General features: G+C 46.0%; 2 protein-coding genes across 2 annotated transcripts; one reads left to right on the top strand and one right to left on the bottom strand.

Moving 5' to 3' along the window:
* The first annotated feature begins 5,831 nt into the window (after nt 1-5,831).
* Nucleotides 5,832-6,866, top strand: LOC142818688 (olfactory receptor 52E4-like). Its single transcript, XM_075900042.1, has one exon. The coding sequence runs from the start codon at nt 5,832-5,834 to the stop codon at nt 6,864-6,866; it is 1,035 nt and encodes a 344-aa protein (XP_075756157.1).
* A 7,386-nt stretch (nt 6,867-14,252) lies between these two features.
* On the bottom strand, nt 14,253-17,509 carry LOC142818650 (olfactory receptor 51E1-like). The gene is made up of 2 exons (XM_075899986.1): nt 17,377-17,509; nt 14,253-15,193 (listed from the first exon to the last, which is right to left on the bottom strand). The coding sequence occupies exons 1-2, from the start codon at nt 17,507-17,509 to the stop codon at nt 14,253-14,255; spliced, it is 1,074 nt and encodes a 357-aa protein (XP_075756101.1).
* Between the last annotated feature and the right edge of the window lie 5,236 nt (nt 17,510-22,745).

Here is a 22,745-nt window from a genome sequence, read left to right as displayed (position 1 = left end):
CTATTCCCTCAAAGATGTGCCTCTCACCCACCCTTTCCTCATGGGTCCCTCTCCCTTCTCCATTGCATCCCCCATGTCGCCACCTCTGTTTTGACACTTTCCCCAGACCTCTCATTCACTCCTCTCCTCCCCTTCTTCCAGCACTCACTGGAATATCCCCACCTCTGTCCTCACCAGCCGGGCTCCCTCTGTCCTAAGATTGGAACAGGAGTTTCCACAGACTGACAAGGAACCTGCTGGGAGGGTGCAGCTCTGGGATCAGCAGGCCAGCAGGAGTGGGGAGGGAGGCAGTGCAATTTGTCTCCAAACGACACTGGAGCGGGGCTGGCTTTGCTAGCAAGCGCCAGGTGTGGCAGAGCAGAGGTTGTGGTGTTGGTGCATCTTGTTCACTGGCCCATGTGAAGCCTTAAGTAATTTAGCTAGACAGGGATTGTCTGACAGGTTTGCAGCCTTTCAGTGGATTTTCATTACCGAGTATCGTACTGAGCCAGGTACACAGGGGTCTGCGCTCAAACATCCTTTTGCTGATCTATGACCACTTTCCATATACTTTCCACAGTCCCCTTAGAATTAGGGCTCCTCTCTGAGGCCCGGTGGTGCAGGGAGGACCCACACTCCTCTAGCCCATCACCCCACCCCTTATACAGTGGTCCCCGATTCCAGGCCAACGTGGCTGTGATTGTTGGCCATCCACTGGAGCTGGAGCTGGGATGCCCAGCCCCCTTGCTTCTCCACCATGAGTATGCACCTGAGCCCAGACGTTATTGCTGGCCTATTCTCAATAAGGCCTTAGGGCCACTAACTGTTGTTTGCTGCTTGACTTGGGGACAGCCTGAGCCACAGACCCTGCACCGCCCACCCTGGCCGAGGGCCTGGGTCCCAGAACTGGCTGTTGGCTGCTCGGCCCTGGACACAGGCCTGAACCAGGGTTTTGCCGGTGTCCTGCCCTGACAGATGGCCTGGACTCGTATCTGCTGCTTTGCCCTGATTGCAGAACAAAGACCCCAACTGGCTGCAGCTCTGCATGGCCGGCCAGGCCATGGGCTGTGGTTGACAGGTAACTCCCTTACTGAGGTGTACCAAGTTGGGGCGGCCTCCCTCTGACCCAGAGTGGGAAGGACCCCTACGAATCCACTGCCAGGAGCCGTAAGGGGGTGCTGGTGTGAGAAATGTGAAAATGAAAGATCTGATGGGAAAGTGGGAAGGACAAAGGTGTTTCACGCTTTCATCGAATATTGGCTCTTTTTCCTCAGAAGCATTTCTTAAACATACACAAACATGCCGTCACACAGGCTGTGTCTAGACTACATGTAGATTAGGATTATAGGCAAAGGCAAATGAAGCTGTTTGTCGGCTCAGCGCGGCAGCCATGTAAATGTAAATGAAGCCGCGATCATTTAAATCACGGCTTCATTTGCCTTTGCCAAAACAACAAATCTACATGGCTCCGTTGACAGAGCCATGTAGTTTAGACATACCCACAGTGTCTGTGGGGCAAAAAGGTGACAGCTGTCCATGAGAGGGCCTCTCTGGCTGATGCATTGGGAAAATGAAAAAAAAATCTGTGGTGAATAAGAAAGAGGGATTTAAACTTAGTTGGAAGCCAGGCTCTGTTTTACTCCATACCTCTAATCCTTTTAATTGTCCTGATCAACTTAGAATCAGAGAATCCCTGTGCTAGCTGAGATCTCATGAATCATCAAGTCCTATCCCCAGCCGAAAGCAGAACCGACCCCAATTAACTCATCCCAGCCAGGGATCTGTCAATCCGAGACTTAAACACCTCTAGGGAAGGGGATTCCACCCCCTCTCTAGGGAACCCATCCCAGCGCTTCCCCACCCGCCTAGTTAAATAGTTTTTCCTAATCTCCAACCTAGACCTCCCCCACTGCAACTTGAGACCATTGCTCCTTGTTCTGCCATCTGTCACTACTGAGAACAGCCTCTCTCCATCCTCTTTGGAACCTCCCTTCAGGAAGTTGAAAGCTGCTCTCAAATCCCCCCTCACTCTTCTCTTCTCCAGACTTAATAAACCCAAATCACTCAGCCTCTCCTTGTAGGTCACCAGTCCCTTTGATGTCTGCCCAGCCCTCCTGGGCATTTACCTGTTAGCAGATCTCCTGTGGAGCCCTCAGCATTAGCCCTAGTTTTTTTTTTAACTGATCAACTATAATTTTAAAATAAAGACAAATACACAGAGCAGCCAATTCCCTTCGGACACAGCAGAGACTCTGAATCGTCTCATCTCCCACTGGGAAGGTCCCTCAATTAGTGTTTACTGCTACACCTAGATAAAGAGCCCAGAGGCAGACATGGGACAGAGTCGCTGTCCTGAGAGTCTCCAGCTGCCAGACAGTTTACATCCAGGTGCCACATCACCTGTAGATGCTGTGTGTAGCCCAGAGTTATGTGACAATCCCTGTGTCGGTTTTCAGCCTGGGGTGTTTCTCTGGATAGTGCAGTGAGAAATGTGTGGGACGCAGATGCCTGAAGGGGATTCCCAGAGAAGACATTTCCATCCCAGGATTCACAGGTACCATCCACTGCTGAGGAGCTCTCCTGCTTGAGACCCTAGTACATCATGGGTCGGATGGGAGAGGGAGTCAGTCTCTGGTCCTTTTTTGCACTGCACAGACCTTCAGCCTCCTAGGTCCCTCACTGTAGGGGATGGATTTTCTCGATTACCAAAGTTAAACGGGCCACACTTTGTTCTATATCTGCACCCTGGCTGATACCTCCAGCTCTGCGGTTGCTGCATTTCATAAGCACAGAGGATCCGTCAGGATGAAAGGGGGCAGCTAATGTACAATACAAAGCAAAAGTCTGAAGCTGTGGTCCAGGGATAGTTCAGGCTCCATGCTGGCAAAACACTCCTTAGTGGAAGAGCTGAATAATGACCTCAGGAGCAACAAACAGAATCATAGAATACTAGGACTGGAAGGGACCTCGAGAGGTCATCAAGTCCAGTTCCCTGCCCTCATGGCAAGACTCAGTACTGTCTAGACCATCCCTGATAGATATTTGTCTAACTTACTCTTAAATATCTCCAGTGATGGAGATTCCACACAATTTATTACAATGTTTAAACCACCGTGACAGGAACTTTTCCCTAATGTCCAACGTAAACCTCCCTTGCTGCAGTTAAAGCCCATTGCTTCTTGTTCTATCCTCAGAGGCCAAGATGAACACGTTTTCTCCCTTCTCTTTGTGACACCCTTTTAGATACCTGAAAACTGCTCTCATGTCCCCTCTCAGTCTTCTCTTTTCTAAACTAAACAAACCCAATTCTTTCAGCCTTTCCTCATAGGTCATGTTCTCTAGACCTTTAATCATTCTTGTTGCTCTTCTCTGGACTTTCTCCAATTTCCCCACATCTCTCTTGAAATGTGGTGCCCAGAACTGGACACAATACTCCAACTGAGGCCTAACCAGCGCAGAGCAGAGCGGAAGAATGACTTCTCTTGTCTTGCTCACAACACACCTGTTAATGCATCCTAGAATCATGTTTGCTTTTTTTCGTAAAAGCGTCACACTGTTGACTCATATTTAGCTTGTGGTCCACTATAACCCCTAGATCCCTTTGTGTTGTGCTCCTTTCCTGACAGTCACTTCCCATTCTGTATGTGTGAAACTGATTATTCCTGCCTAAGTGGAGCACTTTGCATTTGTATTTATTAAATCTCATCCTGTTTACCTCTGACCATTTCTCCAATTTGTCCAGATCTTTTTGAATTATGATCCTGTCCTCCAAAGTTTCTTTCTCCTCACTGAGCTATGGGCCTACCCTGTCCTTGTATGTATAGAATGTCTTCTCTTTATGCCTGTAGCTAGTCTGAGCTCATTTTGTGCCTTTGCCTTTCTAATCTTGCCCTTGCATTGCTGTATTCTTTGCCTACATTCGTCCTTTGTAATTTGTAATTTGTCCTAGGACAAATGGAACTAGGTAAAATGAATGGATGAAGTTCCTGAATTCTCTCACTGTCCAGCATGTTCTCCAGCTTCCAATCATTGGGTGGCTCTTTTCTGCACATGCTCTAATTATTCAGCATCTTTTTTTCTTAAATGTGGACTCCAGGGCTGGACACAGAGAGTTCTGCCAGTGCCAAGGGCAGAGATAAAATCCTTCCCATGTCCCAACTCACCACTGCCCTGTGTGTGCCTCCAAGGGTCACAAGACCCCCTTTAGCCATAGTATTGCAGTGGGATTTCCTCTTTTCTTCTTCATGTGCTCTATAGTCTCCTTTTCGTGGCCCCTCCCCTTTCAAATCATCGTTCTATTCCTAAGATGTTTTTTACATCTCCCGTTCATTTTAATTACTCCCAATGTGGATTGCTTGCTATTTTCCCATATTCCCCACTTCATCGTGTACTGCTCCCTCCACCCTATTAAATCGTTACATGTTCCCCTAGTCTGTGGGCTGGGCCTGCATTCTCTGCCAGAAGAGGATCACTTTGCATCTCACTTTGTTAAAACTTTTTGTATTCATGGGCCCTGCTCACCGAGTGCTTCAAACCATCATTATGGGAGCCCAAGGCTCCTCCTTGAAACCCCTCAACCAAACATTTCTCTGCAGGGATTTTCTATTTGCTTCTAGATCTTTGGTGACATTGTGAATGGCTTTGGAAATAGACAGGATCCTGGCAAATCCAACTGAAAAAAATTTCCTCTCTCCATGTTGGGATGGGGTAAATCTTTTCTGAGATTTCTTTTGTTCTTAATATGCTAAATAGCCTCCTTTCTGTCATCCTTCGCTCTGATAGTCATGGCCATTTCCATGCTCATTTTAAAATCTCTCATTCATGTTCCAAACTTCCATTTTGTATTATTTGTTTTGCCTCGGTGTTATCTATTGCTCCCTCCAACTCAATTCCTTGCTTCCATTTTTCACTCTGCTGAGTCTTTAGCTCACATTTTTCACCAGCAATCACTGCAGAATTATGGCTTTTAGCCTTTATTATCTATAGATATTCCTGGTTGGGATGTTTCCCTCTTTTTTTTTTTCATTTCAGTGCAATCATGTCAACATTTTATCAACTTCTCCTGTACCATGTCCCCTTGTTTGTCTCCTCCCTAAACTAAACTGTCTCTGACTTTTTAGTTTGTCCATCTAGGGCAGCCTACTGCATTCTTGTAGCCTGTCACAGAAGCCCCCTTTACATCAGCCGTGTCCTTTCCAGAGACTGGGTCATAATAACTGAGCATATGTCCTGAGCAAGTTCTTTTCCATTCCACTCCTTTGGCATCCTAAGATTGTCCTGGCTTGGGCCACGACTGTGATTTGAGCAGGGGTTTCTGTGCAGTTGCTGGCTGTGACCTCCAGGACTTTTCACCGAGGGCTGTTCTAACTGGGATGGCTCCCTCTGGCCCAGGTTTTGACAAAGGTTGCAGGGTTTCCCCACTCTCAAATTGGGGACTCCCGACAGCACAGAATCTCAATCCTGACTTTCAGTGCATTGAGGAACAGGAATGGGTAACAAGGACCCCAACTCAATTTGTCCTGCTGGTGCCTATTAAAGTTTCCCAGATCACGGCACATTAGTGAGCATGGAGCTCCATCAAATATGGAATTCACATTAGAAAGGCCGGTTGTTCATCAATCCAAATACGGAAAATGTTACATTTCTGTGTGTGAACAGACCAATCTGTTCCAACTACAACAGCCTTTACCAATCGTGTATGTGTTGTCTGATATGAACTTTATGTCTCCTTCCAGGCATTTGTCCTGAGACCATCATCCTAGTCCTGGAGTACAGAACAGGAAGTCAGCAGAACCTACAGTGCATACAGGAGACATTTTTCTTCCTCAGTTCAAACCATTCAAATTCATTGCATGTCAGAGTCCAACAACACCAATTTCACCAACCCCTCCATCTTTATCCTGCTGGGCATTCCGGGTCTAGAAATGGCCCATGTCTGGATCTCCATCCCCTTCTGCACCATGTACGTCATAGCCCTCTTGGGGAACTTCACCGTCATGTTCATCATCAAGAAGGAGCCGAGCCTCCATGTGCCCATGTACTATTTCCTCTGCATGCTGGCTGTCACCGACCTGGTCCTCTCCACGTCCATCCTGCCCAAAATGCTGAGTATTTTCTGGTTCAATTCCAGAGAGATTGATTTCAGTGCCTGCTTCACCCAGCTCTTATTCTTTCACTGTTTTTTAGTGATGGAGTCTGGGATCTTCGTGGCCATGGCGTTGGATCGCTACGTGGCCATCTGCCATCCCCTGAGACATTCTACCATCCTGACAAACCCTGTGGTGGGCAAGGTCTGCCTGGCTGTGTTGCTGCGCAGTAGCTTGGTCACACTGCCCATGGTCCTCTTGGCAACACAGTGGTCATACTGCAGGACTAATATCATCCCCCAGCCTTATTGCGCACACATGCCGGTGGTGGGGCTGGCCTGTGGTGACACTAGAGCCAGTAGTTATTACGGCCTCTTTGTGCTCTTCTGTGTGATGGGTCTGGATATGATGTTCATTGCTGTGTCCTACACCCAGATCCTCAGGGCCATCTTCAGACTCCCCACCAAGGACGCCCGCCTCAAGACATTCAGGACCTGCAGCTCCCACCTCTGTTCCATTTTAGTGTTTTACATACCAGGTCTTTTCTTCTCCCTCACATCTCGATATACCCAGAATGGGCCTCACCATTTCCATGCTCTCATCAACCACATGTACTACTTGATGCCCCCCATGCTCAACCCCATCATCTATGGGGTGAGGACCAAGCAGATACGGGATAGGCTGCTGCGTCTCTTTATTCATAAGGGTGCCTCCCTGCCTATTCCCTCAAAGAAAAGCCTCTTGCCCAATCTTTTCCCCCATGGTCCCGCTGCATCCTTCAAGTCTCCACCTCTCTTCTGACACTTCCCCAAAGCTTCAGGTCTCACTCACAACAGAAGTTGTGACTTAGGTGCATTTGGTTCACTGGTCCAAATGACGGCTGCAGTATTCTGGATTGAGTGGGATTGTCTGACTGGTTTGCAGCCTGTGGGAGAAAAATCAAATAACTCCAATTGTGTCTAAAGGGGGGACTGTGCAGGAAATCAAAACTCTCTAAAAGAAAACTGCTGTAAGGGTTAAAAAGTTTTCCAGGCCTCTCTCCCTGTAACAGAGCGAAATCAAATTAACTCTAATCAAAGACCCTTACAATGCCTATCTCAAGTTCATGGATACACCTAGTCTGTCACAATTTGTCATGTAAACCCTTATCTTTGTCACAGTTTGCCTTGTAGACTGCTCACTCAGGTTCTGATGTGGCTTTGTTTTGTAAAACTTACTTCTAGCACTCCTGGTGTGAACAGAAACATCTCAGAGTGCTTCTGCTGAGACTTTGATATGTTAAAGAAAAACAATCAACAACTGAACTGTCTGAACATACTGTATAAAGGATCCCTGAATCTGTCTCTCAGGGCTGCTTTCACTTTTGGAAGTGACAGCCTGCATGCATGCATCATAAAGTTTTTCCTTCTAGGTTTCTCTCCTGCCTCACTGATTTGACCTCCGGCCTTGGACCCTTCTGGGGGCTCTGTACCCCAGGGGAACGAGATTCCCCCCACAGCCTTTCAGTGGGTTTTCATTTCTAATAATTGTACTGGGCCTGGTACACAGGGGTCTGCACTCAGACATCCCATTGCTGATGTATGTTCCCTTGCTACCCTCTCATGATCAAATTTGAACTTTGCACCCACCTCTGCCTCACTGGTTTGATTGTTTGTTGTTGTCTTTTTCAAATATCCTGTGTCCAGCAACAAATGCATTTCTGGGGAATCATAGAATCATAGAATACTAGGACTGGAAGAACCTCGAGAGTCATCGAGTCCAGTCCCCTGACCTCATGACAGGACCATCCCTGATAGACATTTATCTAACCTACTCTTAAATATCTCCAGAGATGGAGATTCCACAACCTCCCTGGGCAATTTATTCCAGTGTTTGACCACCCTGACAGGTATGAACTTTTTCCTAATGTCCATCCTAAACCTCCCTTGCTGCAGTTTAAGCCCATTGCTTCTTGTTCTATCCTCAGAGGCCAAGATGAAAAAGTTTTCTCCCTCCTCCTTAGACACCCTTTTAGATATCTGAAAACTGCAATCATGTCCCCCCTCCATCTTCTCTTTTTTAAACTAAACAAACCCAGTTCCTTCAGCCTTCCCTCATAGGTCATGTTCTCTAGACCTTTAATCATTCCCGTTGCTCTTCTCTGGACCCTCACCAGTTTTTCCACATCTTTCTTGAAATGCGATGCCCAGAACTGAATGCAAAACTCCAATTGAGGCCTAACCAGCGCAGAGTAGAGTAGAAGAATGACTTCCTGTGTCTTGCTCACAACACCTGTTAATGCATCCCAGAATCATGTTTGCTTTCTTTGCAACAGCATCACACTGCTGACTCATATTTAACTTGTGGTCCACTATAACCCCTAGATCCCTTTCTGCCATTCTCCTTCCCAGACAGTCGCTTCCCATTCTGTATGTGTGAAATGATTGTTCCTTCCCAAGTGGAGCCCTTTGCATTTGTCTTTATTAAACTTCATCCTATTTATCTCAGACCATTTCTCCAATTTGTCCAGGTCATTTTGAATTATGACCCTATCCTCCAGATTAGTCGCAACCTCTCCAAGCTTGGTATCGTCTGCAAACTTAATAAGGATACTTTCTATGCCAATACCTAAATCATTGATTAAAATATTTAGCAGAGCTGGTCCCAAAACAGACCCCTGCAGAACCCCACTTGTTATACCTTTCCAGCAGGATTGTGAACCATTAATAACTACTCTCTGAGTACGGTTATCCAGCCAGTTATGCACCCACTTTATAGTAGCCCCATCTTAGTTCTATTTATCTAGTTTATTGATAAGAATATCATGCAAGACCATACCAAACACCTTACTAAAGTCTAGGCATACCACATCCACCGCTTCTCCCTTATCCTCAAGACTCGATATCCTATTAAAGAAAGCTATCAGATTAGTTTGACATGATTGGTTCTTTACAAATCCATGCTGGCTGTTCCCTATCACCTTGCCACTTTCCAAGTGTTTACAGATGATTTCCTTAATTACTTGCTCCAGTGTCTTCCCTGGCACAGAAGTTAAACTAACTGGTCTGTAGTTTCCAGGGTTGTTTTTATTTCCCTTTTTAGAGATGGACACTATATTTCCCTTTTCCAGTCCTCTGAAATCTCTCCTGTCTGCCATGATTTTCCAAAGATGATAGCTAGGGGCTCAGATACCTCCTCTATCAGCTCCTTGAGTATTCTAGGATGCATTTCGTGTATTGCTTGGGATGTGGCTGTTGCAGATGAGGTCTTTGATATCCAGGGTGGTGACCTGAAGCCCTTCCTGGGTATGTTGCTTTTACCTAAAATCGCTGGCAGAAGTTTTCCAGGCTGGTGTCTAAAGCATCTAAAATGGCTGACTTTCAGACCCTGTAATCTCATGCCTTGGCGATTGGTGCAGTTAAAGTCATTAGGATTCACTGATGTGTTGTCCCGACAGGTCTCCTGCTCCGTCAATGGTGATAACCATTTGTCTGTGTGTGTATGTGTGTGTGCTCCTCTGCGTGTCCTCTTGGCTTGCACAAATAGCCAATAGAGCAGACTCTGTGAGAGCCCCTGAAGACCACAAAACCAGGGAAGGATTGAAGGTGCTCCACCAGATTTATTTTCAAACAAAGTACAATAATAATTGTCAGCGGATTCTATTGAACTACTATGTATATTTACCCACTGAAAACGGACTTAGCTCAGACAGTGCTAGGAATGCAATATTGCCCTCTTAGCTTGACAAAGACAACTCTTTGGAATACGCTTTTATACACAGGCATCAACAAGTTACCCATCGCTCCTGACGTATTGAGTTGGCATCGTCTGATTTTACCTAGATATACCCATTACCTTGTACATGGGGGTTCAACCACTATCTAACTTGCCATCAGTTTACACCGTCTGTGTGTTCTTGTTTTCTGTGTTTGCATATATATGTGTTGGGGGTATTGGTACCAAGATGTTTCTTAGCGAGGTGTTCTGTTACAACCTCCCTGGAATGTGGTCACAGCCTGGGCCTAGGGCCTCTTATGTCTGAGTGTTTATATAATACCAGCCCTGTTCTTGCCCATTTTTGTGAGTGGGTGTCAGCCGATGGTCAGGGCAGTGCATGTGTGTGTGTTACACCCGAGTCTTCAACTGCTGAGACACAAGGCCCTGTCTCAGTGGGCAGTCTAGGTGAGACTGACGGGTGCCCCAAGAAGTTTACAGGGAGAGCTTATTATACCTTATATTTTGACTGCTAGGATACACGATCCCTTCGCAGCGGGCAGCCTGGGGAGGCTGAGAGATGCCCCAACGGATCTGTTCCCTGGAAGCGACACGATCCAATGCTCAAGCTATCCTTATAACTGTCCCTTATGACCAGCTGGAGTTCTTTTTAAAATTGTGCTTGGTTCTGTTACAGCAACTGAAGGAGTCAGGTCACAGCTTAAACAGTTATTTTATTGTTACAGGGTAAACTTACCTGTTAAATGCTAATACTGTGTTACAGATAACACAGCCACTACAAAGGACAGGACAGAAATTACACTAAGAAGTCACTTACAGGTACCATGAAACCCTTTTGGTTCACTGAGCTCTTATTAAATGCATGCAAAATAGACACCTAGCAGGTATCCCTGCGTTCCAGTCTTTGCGTGGCCAGCGTCTTTCTCTCAATCCCTCGGGAAAAAGTAGGGTGAGGTTTGGCGTCCCACGGACCTCGGGAGACAATCAATACCTGCCAGCAGGTGTAGATGATTGGAGCTCAAATGGGGTAGGCTACTAAACCCCTGTTTATACCTCTTGGGTCACGTAGGCTTCTTCCTGGTCTCAAGTGGCCAATTAGGAAAAATGGCTTTGAACGCCAAGTTTCCCACAAAGGGTGCAAATCATAGTTCACACCTGGCAAAATGCAGACAATGGGCACCTCTGGTATGTGATGGGCGAAGATTCCTCTCCTGGGACAGTGCAGGCATGTCAGTTACTGGTACTAGCCACCAGGGCGACGGGAGGCCTCGGGTCGTCAGCTGGCCCATTTACTGTCTAGTTTCTGTTTATGGTAGAGTCAGGGACAAGCAGCACACCTGCGTTCCCAGGGCATCAAAGGCTGTCTGCCTTTCTTTTGCTCTCTGGGGGGGAGGAGACAAGGTGATGTTCATGTCTGGCTACAAAGGGGACATGCCCCTTGCTCACAGCTTCACTTTGCTTTAGATCACGGTTGGCCAACCTATGTAACAAAGAGAGACAAAATGGCAGAAAAAATGTGAAGAGCCGCATCAGAAAAAAAAGTGCTCCCCCCGAACAGAATTGCCAAACAAAAAAAATTTAAAAAAATTTAAAGGAGGCCGCCCCTTTAAGAAGGCCACCATCTTGGGTGCCATTTTTGAAACCCGCAGCTCTGACCTGGTAAGCACAGGGAAGCCCGGGGCAGGGAGTTGCTGGCATGGGGTGTGGGATGTTGGGTGTGCAGGAGTTGCTTCGCAAGCTGCACTTGTGGGTGGCAAGAGCCACGTGCGGCTCTTGAGCCACAGGTTGGCCAAAGCTGCTTTATATTAACACAGTCTGAAAATTGCTGTTGAAGCCTCAGGCCCCTGAGCAGGCTAATGTTTCAGGCCCTCCTCTTACTACAATTTGGAGCCATGCATAGACCATATGATGTGCTCTCATAAGGTAGGGGATCAAGAGGGTTACTGAGTGATACACTCCTCCACCCCATCTACTGCTGTGTCCCACTTGAAAGATTAAAAAAGGGCTTTAGTGTCATAGAATCATAGAATAATAGGACTGGAAGGGACCTCGAGAGGTCATCGAGTCCAGCCCCCCGCCCTCAAGGCAGGATCAAGCTCCGTCTACACCATCCCTGACAGATGTCTATCTAACCTGTTCTTAAATATCTCCAGAGAGGGAGATTCCACCACCTCCCTTGGCAATTTATTCCAATATTTGACCACCCTGACAGTTAGGAATTTTTTCCTAATGTCCAATCTAAACCTCCCCTGCTGCACTTTAAGCCCATTACTCCTTGTCCTGTCCTCAGAAACCAAGAGGAACAAATTTTCGCCTTCCTCCTTGTGACACCCTTTTAGATATTTGAAAACCGCTATCATGTCCCCCCTTAATCTTCTTTTTTCCAAACTAAACAAGCCCAGTTCATGAAGCCTGGCTTCATAGGTCATGTTCTCTAGACCTTTAATCATTCTTGTCGCTCTTCTCTGTACCCTTTCCAATTTCTCCACATCTTTCTTGAAATGTGGCGCCCAGAACTGGACACAGTACTCCAGCTGAGGCCTAACTAGTGCAGAATAGAGCGGCAGAATGACTTCACGAGTTTTGCTTACAACACACCTGTTGATACAACCTAGAATCATATTTGCTTTTTTTGCAACAGCATCACACTGTTGACTCATATTCAACTTGTGGTCCACTATGACCCCTAGATCCCTTTCCGCCATGCTCCTTCCTAGACAGTCGCTTCCCATCTTGTATGTATGGAACTGATTGTTCCTTCCTAAGTGGAGCACTTTGCATTTCTCTTTATTAAACCTCATCCTGTTTACCTCTGACCATTTCTCTAACTTGCTAAGGTCATTTTGAATTATGTCCCTATCCTCCAAAGAAGTCGCAACCCCACCCAGTTTGGTATCATCTGCAAACTTAATAAGAGTACTCTCTATCCCAATATCTACATCATTGATGAAGATATTGAACAGTACGGGTCCCAAAACAGACCCTTGAGGAACTCCACTTGTTATCCCTTTCCAGCAGGATTTAGAACCGTTAACAACAACTCTCTGACTACGGTTATCCAGCCAATTATGCACCCACCTTATCGTGGCCCTATCTAAGTTATATTTGCCTAGTTTATCAATAAGAATATCATGCGAGACCGTATCAAATGCCTTACTAAAGTCTAGGTATATGACATCCACCGCTTCTCCCTTATCCACAAGGCTCGTTATCTTATCAAAGAATAAGGCATATACCACACGAGGCATACCTGTGCCGATCAAGAAAGGCTTCTTTGTCGGCGTGTCGCGTCCAGACTGCCCCGATCTGCCGACAAACAGCTGATCTGCAGAGCGGGGCAGCCATTTAAATTTAAATGAAGCCGCGATTATTTTAATCGCGGCTTCATTTCCCTCTGCCGATCTGGCTAATCTACATGCCTCCGTCGACGGAGGCATGTAGTTTAGACGTACCCCTACAGTTAGGGAATTAGGCCCAGTGCATGGTTTTATTACTCATTATTGTCAGGAGACAAGTATGGATTGAAGCAGAATCTAGTGCTTTTTCAAAAATGTATCAGGTATCAGTCCGGAAAGTAGCATAGTTGTGCAAAACCAGAAATGGAATTGTGGTTCAAAACAGGATATCTGAAAAATAAAACAACAGTTCCTCAACCCAATGATGCAGAGATGTGTGAAAAGTTCAAATTCAAAGATGAGAGGGCATGAAGGGAACATCGATCAGCGTTGTAACGTTTGAGTGCAGACCTCTGTGTCCAAGGAACAGTACGATTATTGATAATGAAAATCCACTGAAAGTCTGCAAACCAGTAAGACAATTACATTAGGGTTAAATTTCATTAGCCTTCACAGGGATCAGCGAACAATACGCACAAACCAACAATCTCTGTTTTGCCAATTGCAGTGATCATGGATGCAGCCAGCTCCTCTTCCACACCATTTGAAGCCAAATTTGCATGATTTTACCCCCCACTCTTGTTTGTCCTGCTGGCTCCAGAGCTGTATCCTAACGACAGTCTCCGTGACAGTTTGTAGCAGCTCCTGGTCCAACCCTGGTTCAGAGAGAGCCCGGCTGGTGAGGACAGAGGTCAGGATGTTCCCGCGAGGGATAGAAGGAGAGGGGAGGAGTGAGCAAAAGTCCTGGGGCTTTGATGGAAGTGTCAGAACAGAGGTGGAGACCTGGGGGATACAAAGGAAGAACGGAATGTGCCCGGTGGGATTAAAGTGGTGTAGGCGCCAGGGTTTGAGGGACTAGTGAGGGAAGCAGGGAGACAATTACAAGTAATTAGACACTTGGAAACCTGAAGTGTTAACGAGTTCCACCCAGAGCAATAGCCCAGTTATTCTCATTGACAGAGCACAGTAAGATCGGGACAGGATTGCATGACTCTCTGACTGACCCACTCAGTGAACAGGGCCAAACACCATCTCCCCAGCCAGCTCTGCACAAACCATGGTCTGCGAGCCAGAGCACTTAGGCACCTTTGTGGGCAAAGAAATGCAGAATCCGGTTCCGGATCTGTTTGGTCATCACACCATAGATGATGGGGTTTAGCATGGGGGGCATCACGTAGTACATGATGGCAATTAGAACTTGGACAGGGGGAGGCTTCTTCTCCTCAAATCGTCCTGAGAGGGAGAAGTAGAGAGTTGGGATGTGAAACACTAAAATGGAACAGAGGTGGGAGCTGCAGGTCTCAAAAGTTTTGAGCCGGGCGTCCTTTGTGGGGAGACTGAAGATGGCCCTGAGGATCTGAATATAGGACACAAGAATAAAAATCAAATCCAGACCCTTCAGACAGAGTAGCACAAATAAGCCGTAGTGACTACTGGCTCGGGTGTCACCACATGCTAGTCCCACCACTGGCAAGTGCACACAGTACGGCTGGGGGACTATGTTAGTTCTGCAGTATGACCACTGCCTCGCCAGGAGGACAAAGGGCAATGTGATCAAGGCCCCACGCAGCACCATGGCCAGGGCAATTTTGGTTACTGTAGCATTTGTCAAGATGGTGGAATGTCTCAGGGGATGGCAGATGGCCACGTAGCGATCCATCGCCATGGCCACGAGGATCCCAGACTCGATTGCTATGAAGCAGTGAATGAAGAACATCTGGGTGAGACAGGCATTGAAATCGATCTCTCTGGCATTGAACCAGAAGATGCTCATTGCTTTGGGCATGATGGATGTGGAGAGACCCAGGTCGGTGACGCAGAGCATGCAGAGGAAATAGTACATGGGCTCATGGAGCTTTGACTCCGTCTTCACAATGAACAGGTTGGTGAAGTTCCCCAAGAGGGTTATAATGTACATGGTGCAGAAGGGGATGGCGATCCAGACATGAGCTGTCTCCAGGCCCGGAATGCCCTGCAGGATGAAGGTGGAGGGGTTGGTGACCTTGGTTGAGTTGAAATCTGACATGGGACAGAGGAGAATGGGTTGAACTGTGAGTTAGAGCAATGCCTCCTGTGTGCACTCTATGTTCTCCAGACTTCCTGTTGCTCTTGGCCTAGGATGAGGGTTGTCGGAGAAATCCTGAAAGGAGAGACAATGTTCATATCAGACAACACAGCTGGTGTCATGGTAAGATCAGATTGGTCTCTTCACTCACTGAAATGTGACAGTTTCACTGTTCAGATAAATGATTGATGAACAGCTGGATTTTCTAATGTGAATTCCATATTTAATAGAGCTCTCTGGTCAATAATGTTTCATCACCTTGGAAACTCTAATAGTCACCAGCTGGAAAGAGGGTGTTGGGGCCCTTGTTACCCACCTTTGGTTCTTAATACCTGGAACGTTAGGCTAGATATTCCATGCTGTAGAGAGTCCCTCATTCGCCAGGTTGCGGAAAATGTGAGAGTAGGAAAAAACCCAAACGCAAACCCATCTCAATTAGAACAACCCTCAGTGAAAAGCTTGTGACAGCTACCGACTGCACAGAAACCCCTGCTCAGTCACAGCCAGGACCTAAACCAGGACAATTGTGGGATGCCAAAGGACTGGGATGAAGAAGAATTTGCTCAGGACATCTGCTCAGTTTTCATCCCCCAGTCTCTGCAAAGGACACGGCGGATGTAAAGGAGGCTTGTGAGAGAGGCTGTGAGAAAAGCAGAAGCTGCCTTCTATGAACAGACTGAACAGTTCAATCCTTTCCAATTTATATTCTTTGATTCTTATCTGCTTCTTTGTAACTATCCAGTCTTCAGGTGCTTATAGATTACCAGTTCTGCCTGCTTGTTTTTCCCTTTGATATTTTCATATCCTCTGGTCCTTGTTTCCCACCCCATTCCTTTTTTTCCTTCCCCCCTCTTCCTTCTCCTCTATTTATTGTGGCTCTGCACATCCTAAACTCAAAACTCCCGTCATCTGAAGACGTGGGTTGTGCCCACGAAAGCTCACGATACCATTTACATGTTTTGTTAGTCTACAAAGTGCTACCAGACCATTTGTTGTTTTTTAAGATTATCCTGTACAGACTAAGTGGGCTACCCTCTGAGGTATCAGGGACTGTTTAGTTTAGGGAGGAGACAAACCAGGGGAATACAATAGAGGAGAGGATGATAAATAATATCATTGCACTAACATGAAGAAAAGAGGGAAAATTCCCAACTTCTTATATCTATGGACATTAAGTCAATGAATTGTTTGCGTCATTCCTTGAAAGTAGGAATAAGGGATCTTCCAGAAAAGGGCTTATTTTCCACAAGATCCCTTCTAGACTGGCGCTTTTCTCCGGCAAAACCCTGAGCCGGAAAAGAGCGGCAGCCATGTTCATGCAAATGCTGCAGGGGATATTTAAATCCCCCGCGGCTTTTGCAATTCCGAAGTGTCTCATTAGCATCCCTTTTCCGGAAAGGGGTGCCAATGTAGACACAGCTCCCTAGTATACAATGGGTGTATGACTGGTTGGATAACCGCTCTCAAAGAGGGCATAGGAAGTGGGTTCTGCAGGAATCCGTTTTGTGATTGGCTCTTTTCAATATCTTCATCAATGATTTAGATATTGGCATAGAGAGTATGCTTATAAAGTTTATGGATGATGTGGATGATACCAAGCTGGGAGGAGTTGCAATTACTTTGAAGGACAGGGTCCTAATTCAAAATGGTCTGGACAAACTGGAGAAATGGTCTGAGGGAAATAGGATGAAATTCAATAAAGAAAAATGCAAAATACTCCACTTAGGAAGGAACAATCAGTTTCACACATAGGCTATGTCTAGACTGCAAGCCTCTTTCGATTCGTAACCCTACCAAGGCTTTTCCCTCATATCTATAATGTCCCCCATCACTTTCATATCAGTTAGTCACTATAGATATTACTGATTGGCAACTCTTCTCAGTTTCTCGATAAGAATGGAATGTAACAGGTTCCATTTTCTTTCCTCTCCTCTGTCTTCCTAAGACTTCTCAGTCTAGCTGTATATGACACCTCGCTTGATCTCAGAGCCTGCCTCACAATTCCCATTCTACCTGCTATTCCCTGGCGAAACTGAGCACATAACCAAAGCATACCACTTGGCCCTGTTGAAACTCATCATCTTTCTTGTGGCCGAATCCTCCAGTTTGTGTAGGTCAGTGTGGATCCTATTCCTACCCTCCAGCATATCCTCCTCTTGCACTAGGGTTGCATTATCTGCCAACTTGCCGAGGGTGTAATCTAGCTCTTCATCCAGGTCATTAATACAGATGTTCAACAAAACTGGCCGCAGAACTGAATTTTGGGGCATTCCTCTTGACACAGCCTTGGTTTCTCCACTATGGCTTTAACATCTTTGAGTGCTCATTTAGCCTCTGGGTCATTATGTCAATAGCCTCCTTTTTTTATGTGATTCTTTCCCATATGATTTGGCCCATACTTTAAAGTCTTCCATCCTCTCCTCCTGACTAAAACCTACAGAATCTCTGTCAATAGACTCTCCTCTTACAGAAACTGTGAGTTATGCTGTCTGCCGGGGCCCATATCCGAGATGTTATGGAGGCATTGTTGAGGAACATCCGGCCCTCTGACTATTACTCCACGCTACTCATCCCTGTGGGCACAAATGATACTGCGAGGTGTGACACTGAGCAGATCAAGAGTGACTACAGGGCTCTGGGAGTACGGGTGAAGGAGTTAGGAGCACAGGTGGTATTCTCTTCGATCCTTCCTGTCGCAGGTAGGGGCCCGGGCAGAGACAGGTGCATCCTGGAGGTGAATGCCTGGCTGCGAAGATGGTGCCACCAGGAGGGCTTTGGATTCCTTGACCATGGGCTGCTATTCCAGAAAAGCTTTAAACTAGGTTCGATTAGGACAGGTAAGCAAAGTCCATGGGTAAGTGGAGAACATGGAGATCTGGGAGATGGGTCAGAAATAGGAGGGAGCATGGGCTACAATGGCAGAGAGAAAGGAGGGTCAGGGCAAAACTGGGAGGCAAGGTCAAATCAGGATCTTAGGTGCCTATATTCAAATGTGAGAAGTATGGGTAATAAACAGGAAGAACTGGAAGTGCTAATAAATAAGTACAATTAGGACATTGTTGCTATCACAGAAACTTGGTGGGATAATACACATGATTGGAATGTTTGTATAGGAGGGTACAGCTTGCTCAGGAAGGATAGACAGGGAAAAAAGGGAGAAGGTGTTACCTTATACGTTAAAAATGAACACACTTGGAGTGAGGTGGAGGTGGGCATAGGAGACGGAAGTGTTGAGTCTCTGGGTTAGCCTAAAAGGGATTAAAAACAAAGGTGATGTCATGCTAGGAGTCTACTACAGGCCACCTCCCCAGGTGGAAGAAGTGGATGAGGCTTTTTTAAACAACTAAAAAGATCAACCAAAACCCAAGATTTGGTGGTAATGGGGGACTTCAACTATCCAGATATACGTTGGGAAAATAACACTGTGGGGCACAGACTATCCAATAAGTTCTTGGACTGCATTGGAGACAACTTTTTATTTCAGAAGATTGAAAAAGCTACTAGGAGGGAAGTTGTTCTAGATTTGAGCCTAATAATTAGGGAGGAACTGGTTGAGAATTTGAAAGTGGAAGGCAGCCTGGGTGAAAGTGATCATGAAATCATAGAGTTCACAATTCTAAGGAAGGGTGGAAGGGAGAACAGCAAAATAGAGACAATGGATTTCGGGAAGGCGGATTTTGATAAGCTCAGAGAGCTGATAGGTAAGGTCCCATGGGAATCGAGACTGAGAGGAAAAACAACTGAGGAGAGTTGGCAGTTTTTCAAAGGGACATTGTTAAGGGCCCAAAAGCAAGTTATTCCAATGTGTCGGAAAGATAGAAAATATGGCAAAAGACCGTGTTGGCTTAACCACGAGATCTTGAATGATCTAAACATAACAAAAGAAGTCTGATAAAAATGGAAAGTAGGACAAATTACAAAGGATGAATATAGGCAAACTGCACAGGAATTCAGGGGCAAGATTAGAAAGGCAAAAGCACAGAATGAGCTCAAACTAGCTACGGGAATAACGGAAAACAAGAAGACGTTTTATAAATACATTAGAAGCAAGAGGAAGACCAAGGAGAGGGTAGGCCCACTGGTCTGTGAAGAGGGAGAAACAGTAACAGGAAACTTGGAAATGGCAGAGATGCTCAATGACTTCTTTGTTTCGGTCTTTACCGAGAAGTCTGAAGAAATGCCTAACATAGTGAATGCTAGTGGAAAGGGGGTAATTTTAGAAGCTAAAATAAAAAAAGAACAAGTTAAAAATCACCTAGAAAAGTTAGATACCTGTAAGTCACCAAGGCCTAATAAATTGCATGCTAGAATACAAAAAGAGCTGATAGAGGAGGTATCTGAGCCTCTAGCTATCATGTTTGGAAAATCACGGGAGACAGGAGAGATTCCAGAGGACTGGAAAAGGGCAAATATAGTGCCCATCTATAAAAAGGGAAATAGGAACATCCCAGGAAACTACAGACCAGTTAGTTTAACTTCTATGCCAGGGAAGATAATGGAGCAAGTAATTAAGGAAATCATCTGTAAACACTTGGAAAGTGCCAAGGTGATAGGGAACAGACAGCATGGATTTGTAAAAAACAAATCACATGAAACCAATCTGATAGCTTTCTTTGATAGGATAACGAGTCTTGTGGATAAAGGAGAAGCGGTGGATGTGGTATACCTAGACTTTTGTAAGTCAATTGATACGGTCTTGCATGATATTCTTATCAATAAACTTGGTAAATACAACTTAGATGGGGCTACTATAAGGTGGGTGCATAACTGGCTGGATAACCATACTCAGAGAGTAGTTATTAATGGATCACAATCCTGCTGAAAAGGCATAACAAGTGGGGTTCCGCAGGGGTCTGTTTTGGGACCGACCCTGTTCAATATCTTCATCAACGATTTAGCTATTGGTATAGAAAGTACGCTTACTAATTTTGCAGATGATACCAAGCTGGGAGAGGTTGCGACTGCTCTGGAGGATAGGGTCATAATTCAAAATGACCTGGACAAACTGGTGAAATGGTCTGAGATAAATAGGATGAAGTTTAATAAAGGCAAATGCAAAGTGTCCCACTTAGGAAGGAACAATCAGTTTCACACACACAGAATGGAAAGCGATGGTCTGGGAAGGAGTAAGGCAGAAAGGAATCTAGGGGTTATAGTGGACCACAAGTTAACTATGAGTCAGCAGTGTGATGCTGTTGCAAAGAAAGCAAACATGATTCAGGGATGTATTAACAGGTGTGTTGTGAGCAAGACACGAGAAGTCATTCTTCCGCTCTACTCTGCTCTGGTTAGGCCTCAATTGGAGTACTGTGTCCAGTTTTCAGCACCGCATTTCAAGAAAGATGTAGAGAAATTGGAAAGGGTCCAAAGAAGAGCAATGAGAATGATTAAAGGTCTAGAGAACATGACCTATGAGGGAAGGCTGAAGGAATTGGGTTTCTTTAGTTTAAAAAAGAGAAGATTGGGGGAGGGGGGCATGAAAGCAGTTTTCAGGTATCTAAAAGGGTGTCATAAGGAGGAGGGAGAAAATTTGTTCATCTTGGCCTCTGAGGATAGAACAAGAAGCAATGGGCTTACACTGCAGCAAGGGAGGTTTAGGTTGGACATTAGGAAAAAGTTCCTAACTGTCAGGGTGGTCAAACACTGGAATAATTTGCCCAGGGAGGTTGTGGAATCCCCATCTCTGGAGATATTTAAGAGCAGGTTGGATAAATGTCTATCAGGGATGGTCTGGACAGTACTTGGTCCTGCCATGAGGGCAGGGGACTGGACTCGATGACCTCTCGAGGTCCCTTCCATTCCTAGTATTCTATGATTCTATGATTGTCTGAGCCATGTGCTCCTCCACACCAACCGGCTTTCCCCCATCTCTTAGTTTAAAGATTCTTCTATGACCTTTTTAATGTTTAGTGCTAGCAGTTTGGATCCATCTTGGGTTAGGTGGAGTCCATCCTTCCTGTATAGCCCCCCCCCTCAAAAGTTTCCCCAGCTCCTAATAAATCCAAACCTCTCCTCTCCACACCATCGTCTCATCCACGCATTGAGACTCTGAAGCTCTGCCTGCCTACCTGGCTCTGCACGCAGGCCTGGAAGCATTTCTGAGAATGCCACCATACAGGCCATGGATTTCAGTCACTTTCCTAGCAGCCTAAATTTGGTCTCCACAACCTCTCTCCTACCTTTCCGTACATGTACCATGACCACTGTCTCCTGCCCAGCATGACACATATGTCAATCTAGATACCTCGAGAGATCTGCAACCTTTGCACCAGGCAGGCAAGTCACCACACAGTTCTCCTGGTCATCACAAACCCAGCTATCTACGTTTCTCATGATTAATCTCCCCATTACTAACACCCGCCTTGTGCTAATGACTGGAGTTCCTTCCCCCAGAGACATAATCTCAGTGCAAGAGGATACCCGAACATCATCTAGAAGGAGGGTTCCAACTATGGGAAGGTATCTCCCTCTGCTCTCCTTGACTGCTCTCCTTCCCTGAGCCTTTCATCCTCCTTAATAGCACAGGGGCTGTCAGACTGTAGGGGGGACAGTTCTACAGTGTCCCAGAAAGTGTCATCTACATACCTCTCTGCCTCCCTCAGCTCCTCCAGTTCAGCCACCCTGGCCTCCAGAGCCTGCATTCAGTCTCTGAAACTTAGGAGCTCCTTGCATTGAGTGCACACATACACCACCCAACCATCGGGCAGATAATAATACATATTACACTAGATGCAATAAACAGGATAGCCCCCACTCTGCTGCTCGGCTTCTGCCTGCATTTTCTCCTATGAATAATAAGGCTCTATATGGGGGAGATATTTATTGTTTGGGATATAGTTTAATCTCAAGTTTCAAAGAGTGTCTAAAGAAGCTAGCTCCCTCTAAGCGCCCCTTCTACACTCCCCTCTCAAAATTCCCTCCTGTTTGCCATCGCCCAGTTCACAAAATTCCCTGGTTGCTTACTAGCAGGCTCTATAAACTCTGGCTCTATAAACTTGCCAGCTGTCTACACTGGCCGCTTGAATTTCCGCAAAAGCACTAACGCTCTCATGTAAGATTGTCCGTGGTTTTGCGGAAATACTATGCTGCTCCCGTTTGGGCAAAAGTCTTTTTCTGAAAGACTTTTGCGCAAAAGGGCCAGAGTAGACAGCAGAGATTTCTTTTCCACAAAAAAGCCCAGATGGCACAAATGGCGATCGGGGCTTTTTTGCAGAAAAGCGCATCTACAGTGGCACGGATGCTTTTCTGAAAAAAGTGATTTTGTGGAAAAGCGTCCTGCCAATCTAGGCGAAATTTTCTGAAAATGCTTTTAACGGAAAACTTTTCCGTTAAAAACATTTCCAGAAAATCATGCCAGAATAGACGTAGCCATGAGGTTTAACTGTCCTGTTCCGTCCCTCTGGGGCACCTGGCATTGGCCACTGTCAGCAGACAGGACACTGAACGGGATGGACCGTTGGTCTGACCCAGTCTGGCTGTTCTTGTGTTCTTATGAAGAATAATGGG

This window comes from Pelodiscus sinensis, chromosome 1 (genome assembly GCF_049634645.1).
Source record: "Pelodiscus sinensis isolate JC-2024 chromosome 1, ASM4963464v1, whole genome shotgun sequence".
NCBI lineage: Eukaryota > Metazoa > Chordata > Testudines > Trionychidae > Pelodiscus > Pelodiscus sinensis.
This window is presented reverse-complemented; position numbering and strand designations above follow the sequence as displayed.

Excerpts from the sequence above, each read along its gene's own strand:
- LOC142818688 (XM_075900042.1), top strand. The coding sequence starts at position 5,832 with ATGTCAGAGTCCAACAACACCAATTTCACCAACCCCTCCATCTTTATC.
- LOC142818650 (XM_075899986.1), bottom strand. The coding sequence starts at position 17,509 with ATGCCCCAAAATTCAGTTCTGCGGCCAGTTTTGTTGAACATCTGTATT. Across the intron at positions 15,194-17,376 it reads AGAGGAGGATATGCTGGAGG|ATTTCAACTCAACCAAGGTC; the intron begins GTAGGAATAGGA and ends GTCCCATGTCAG.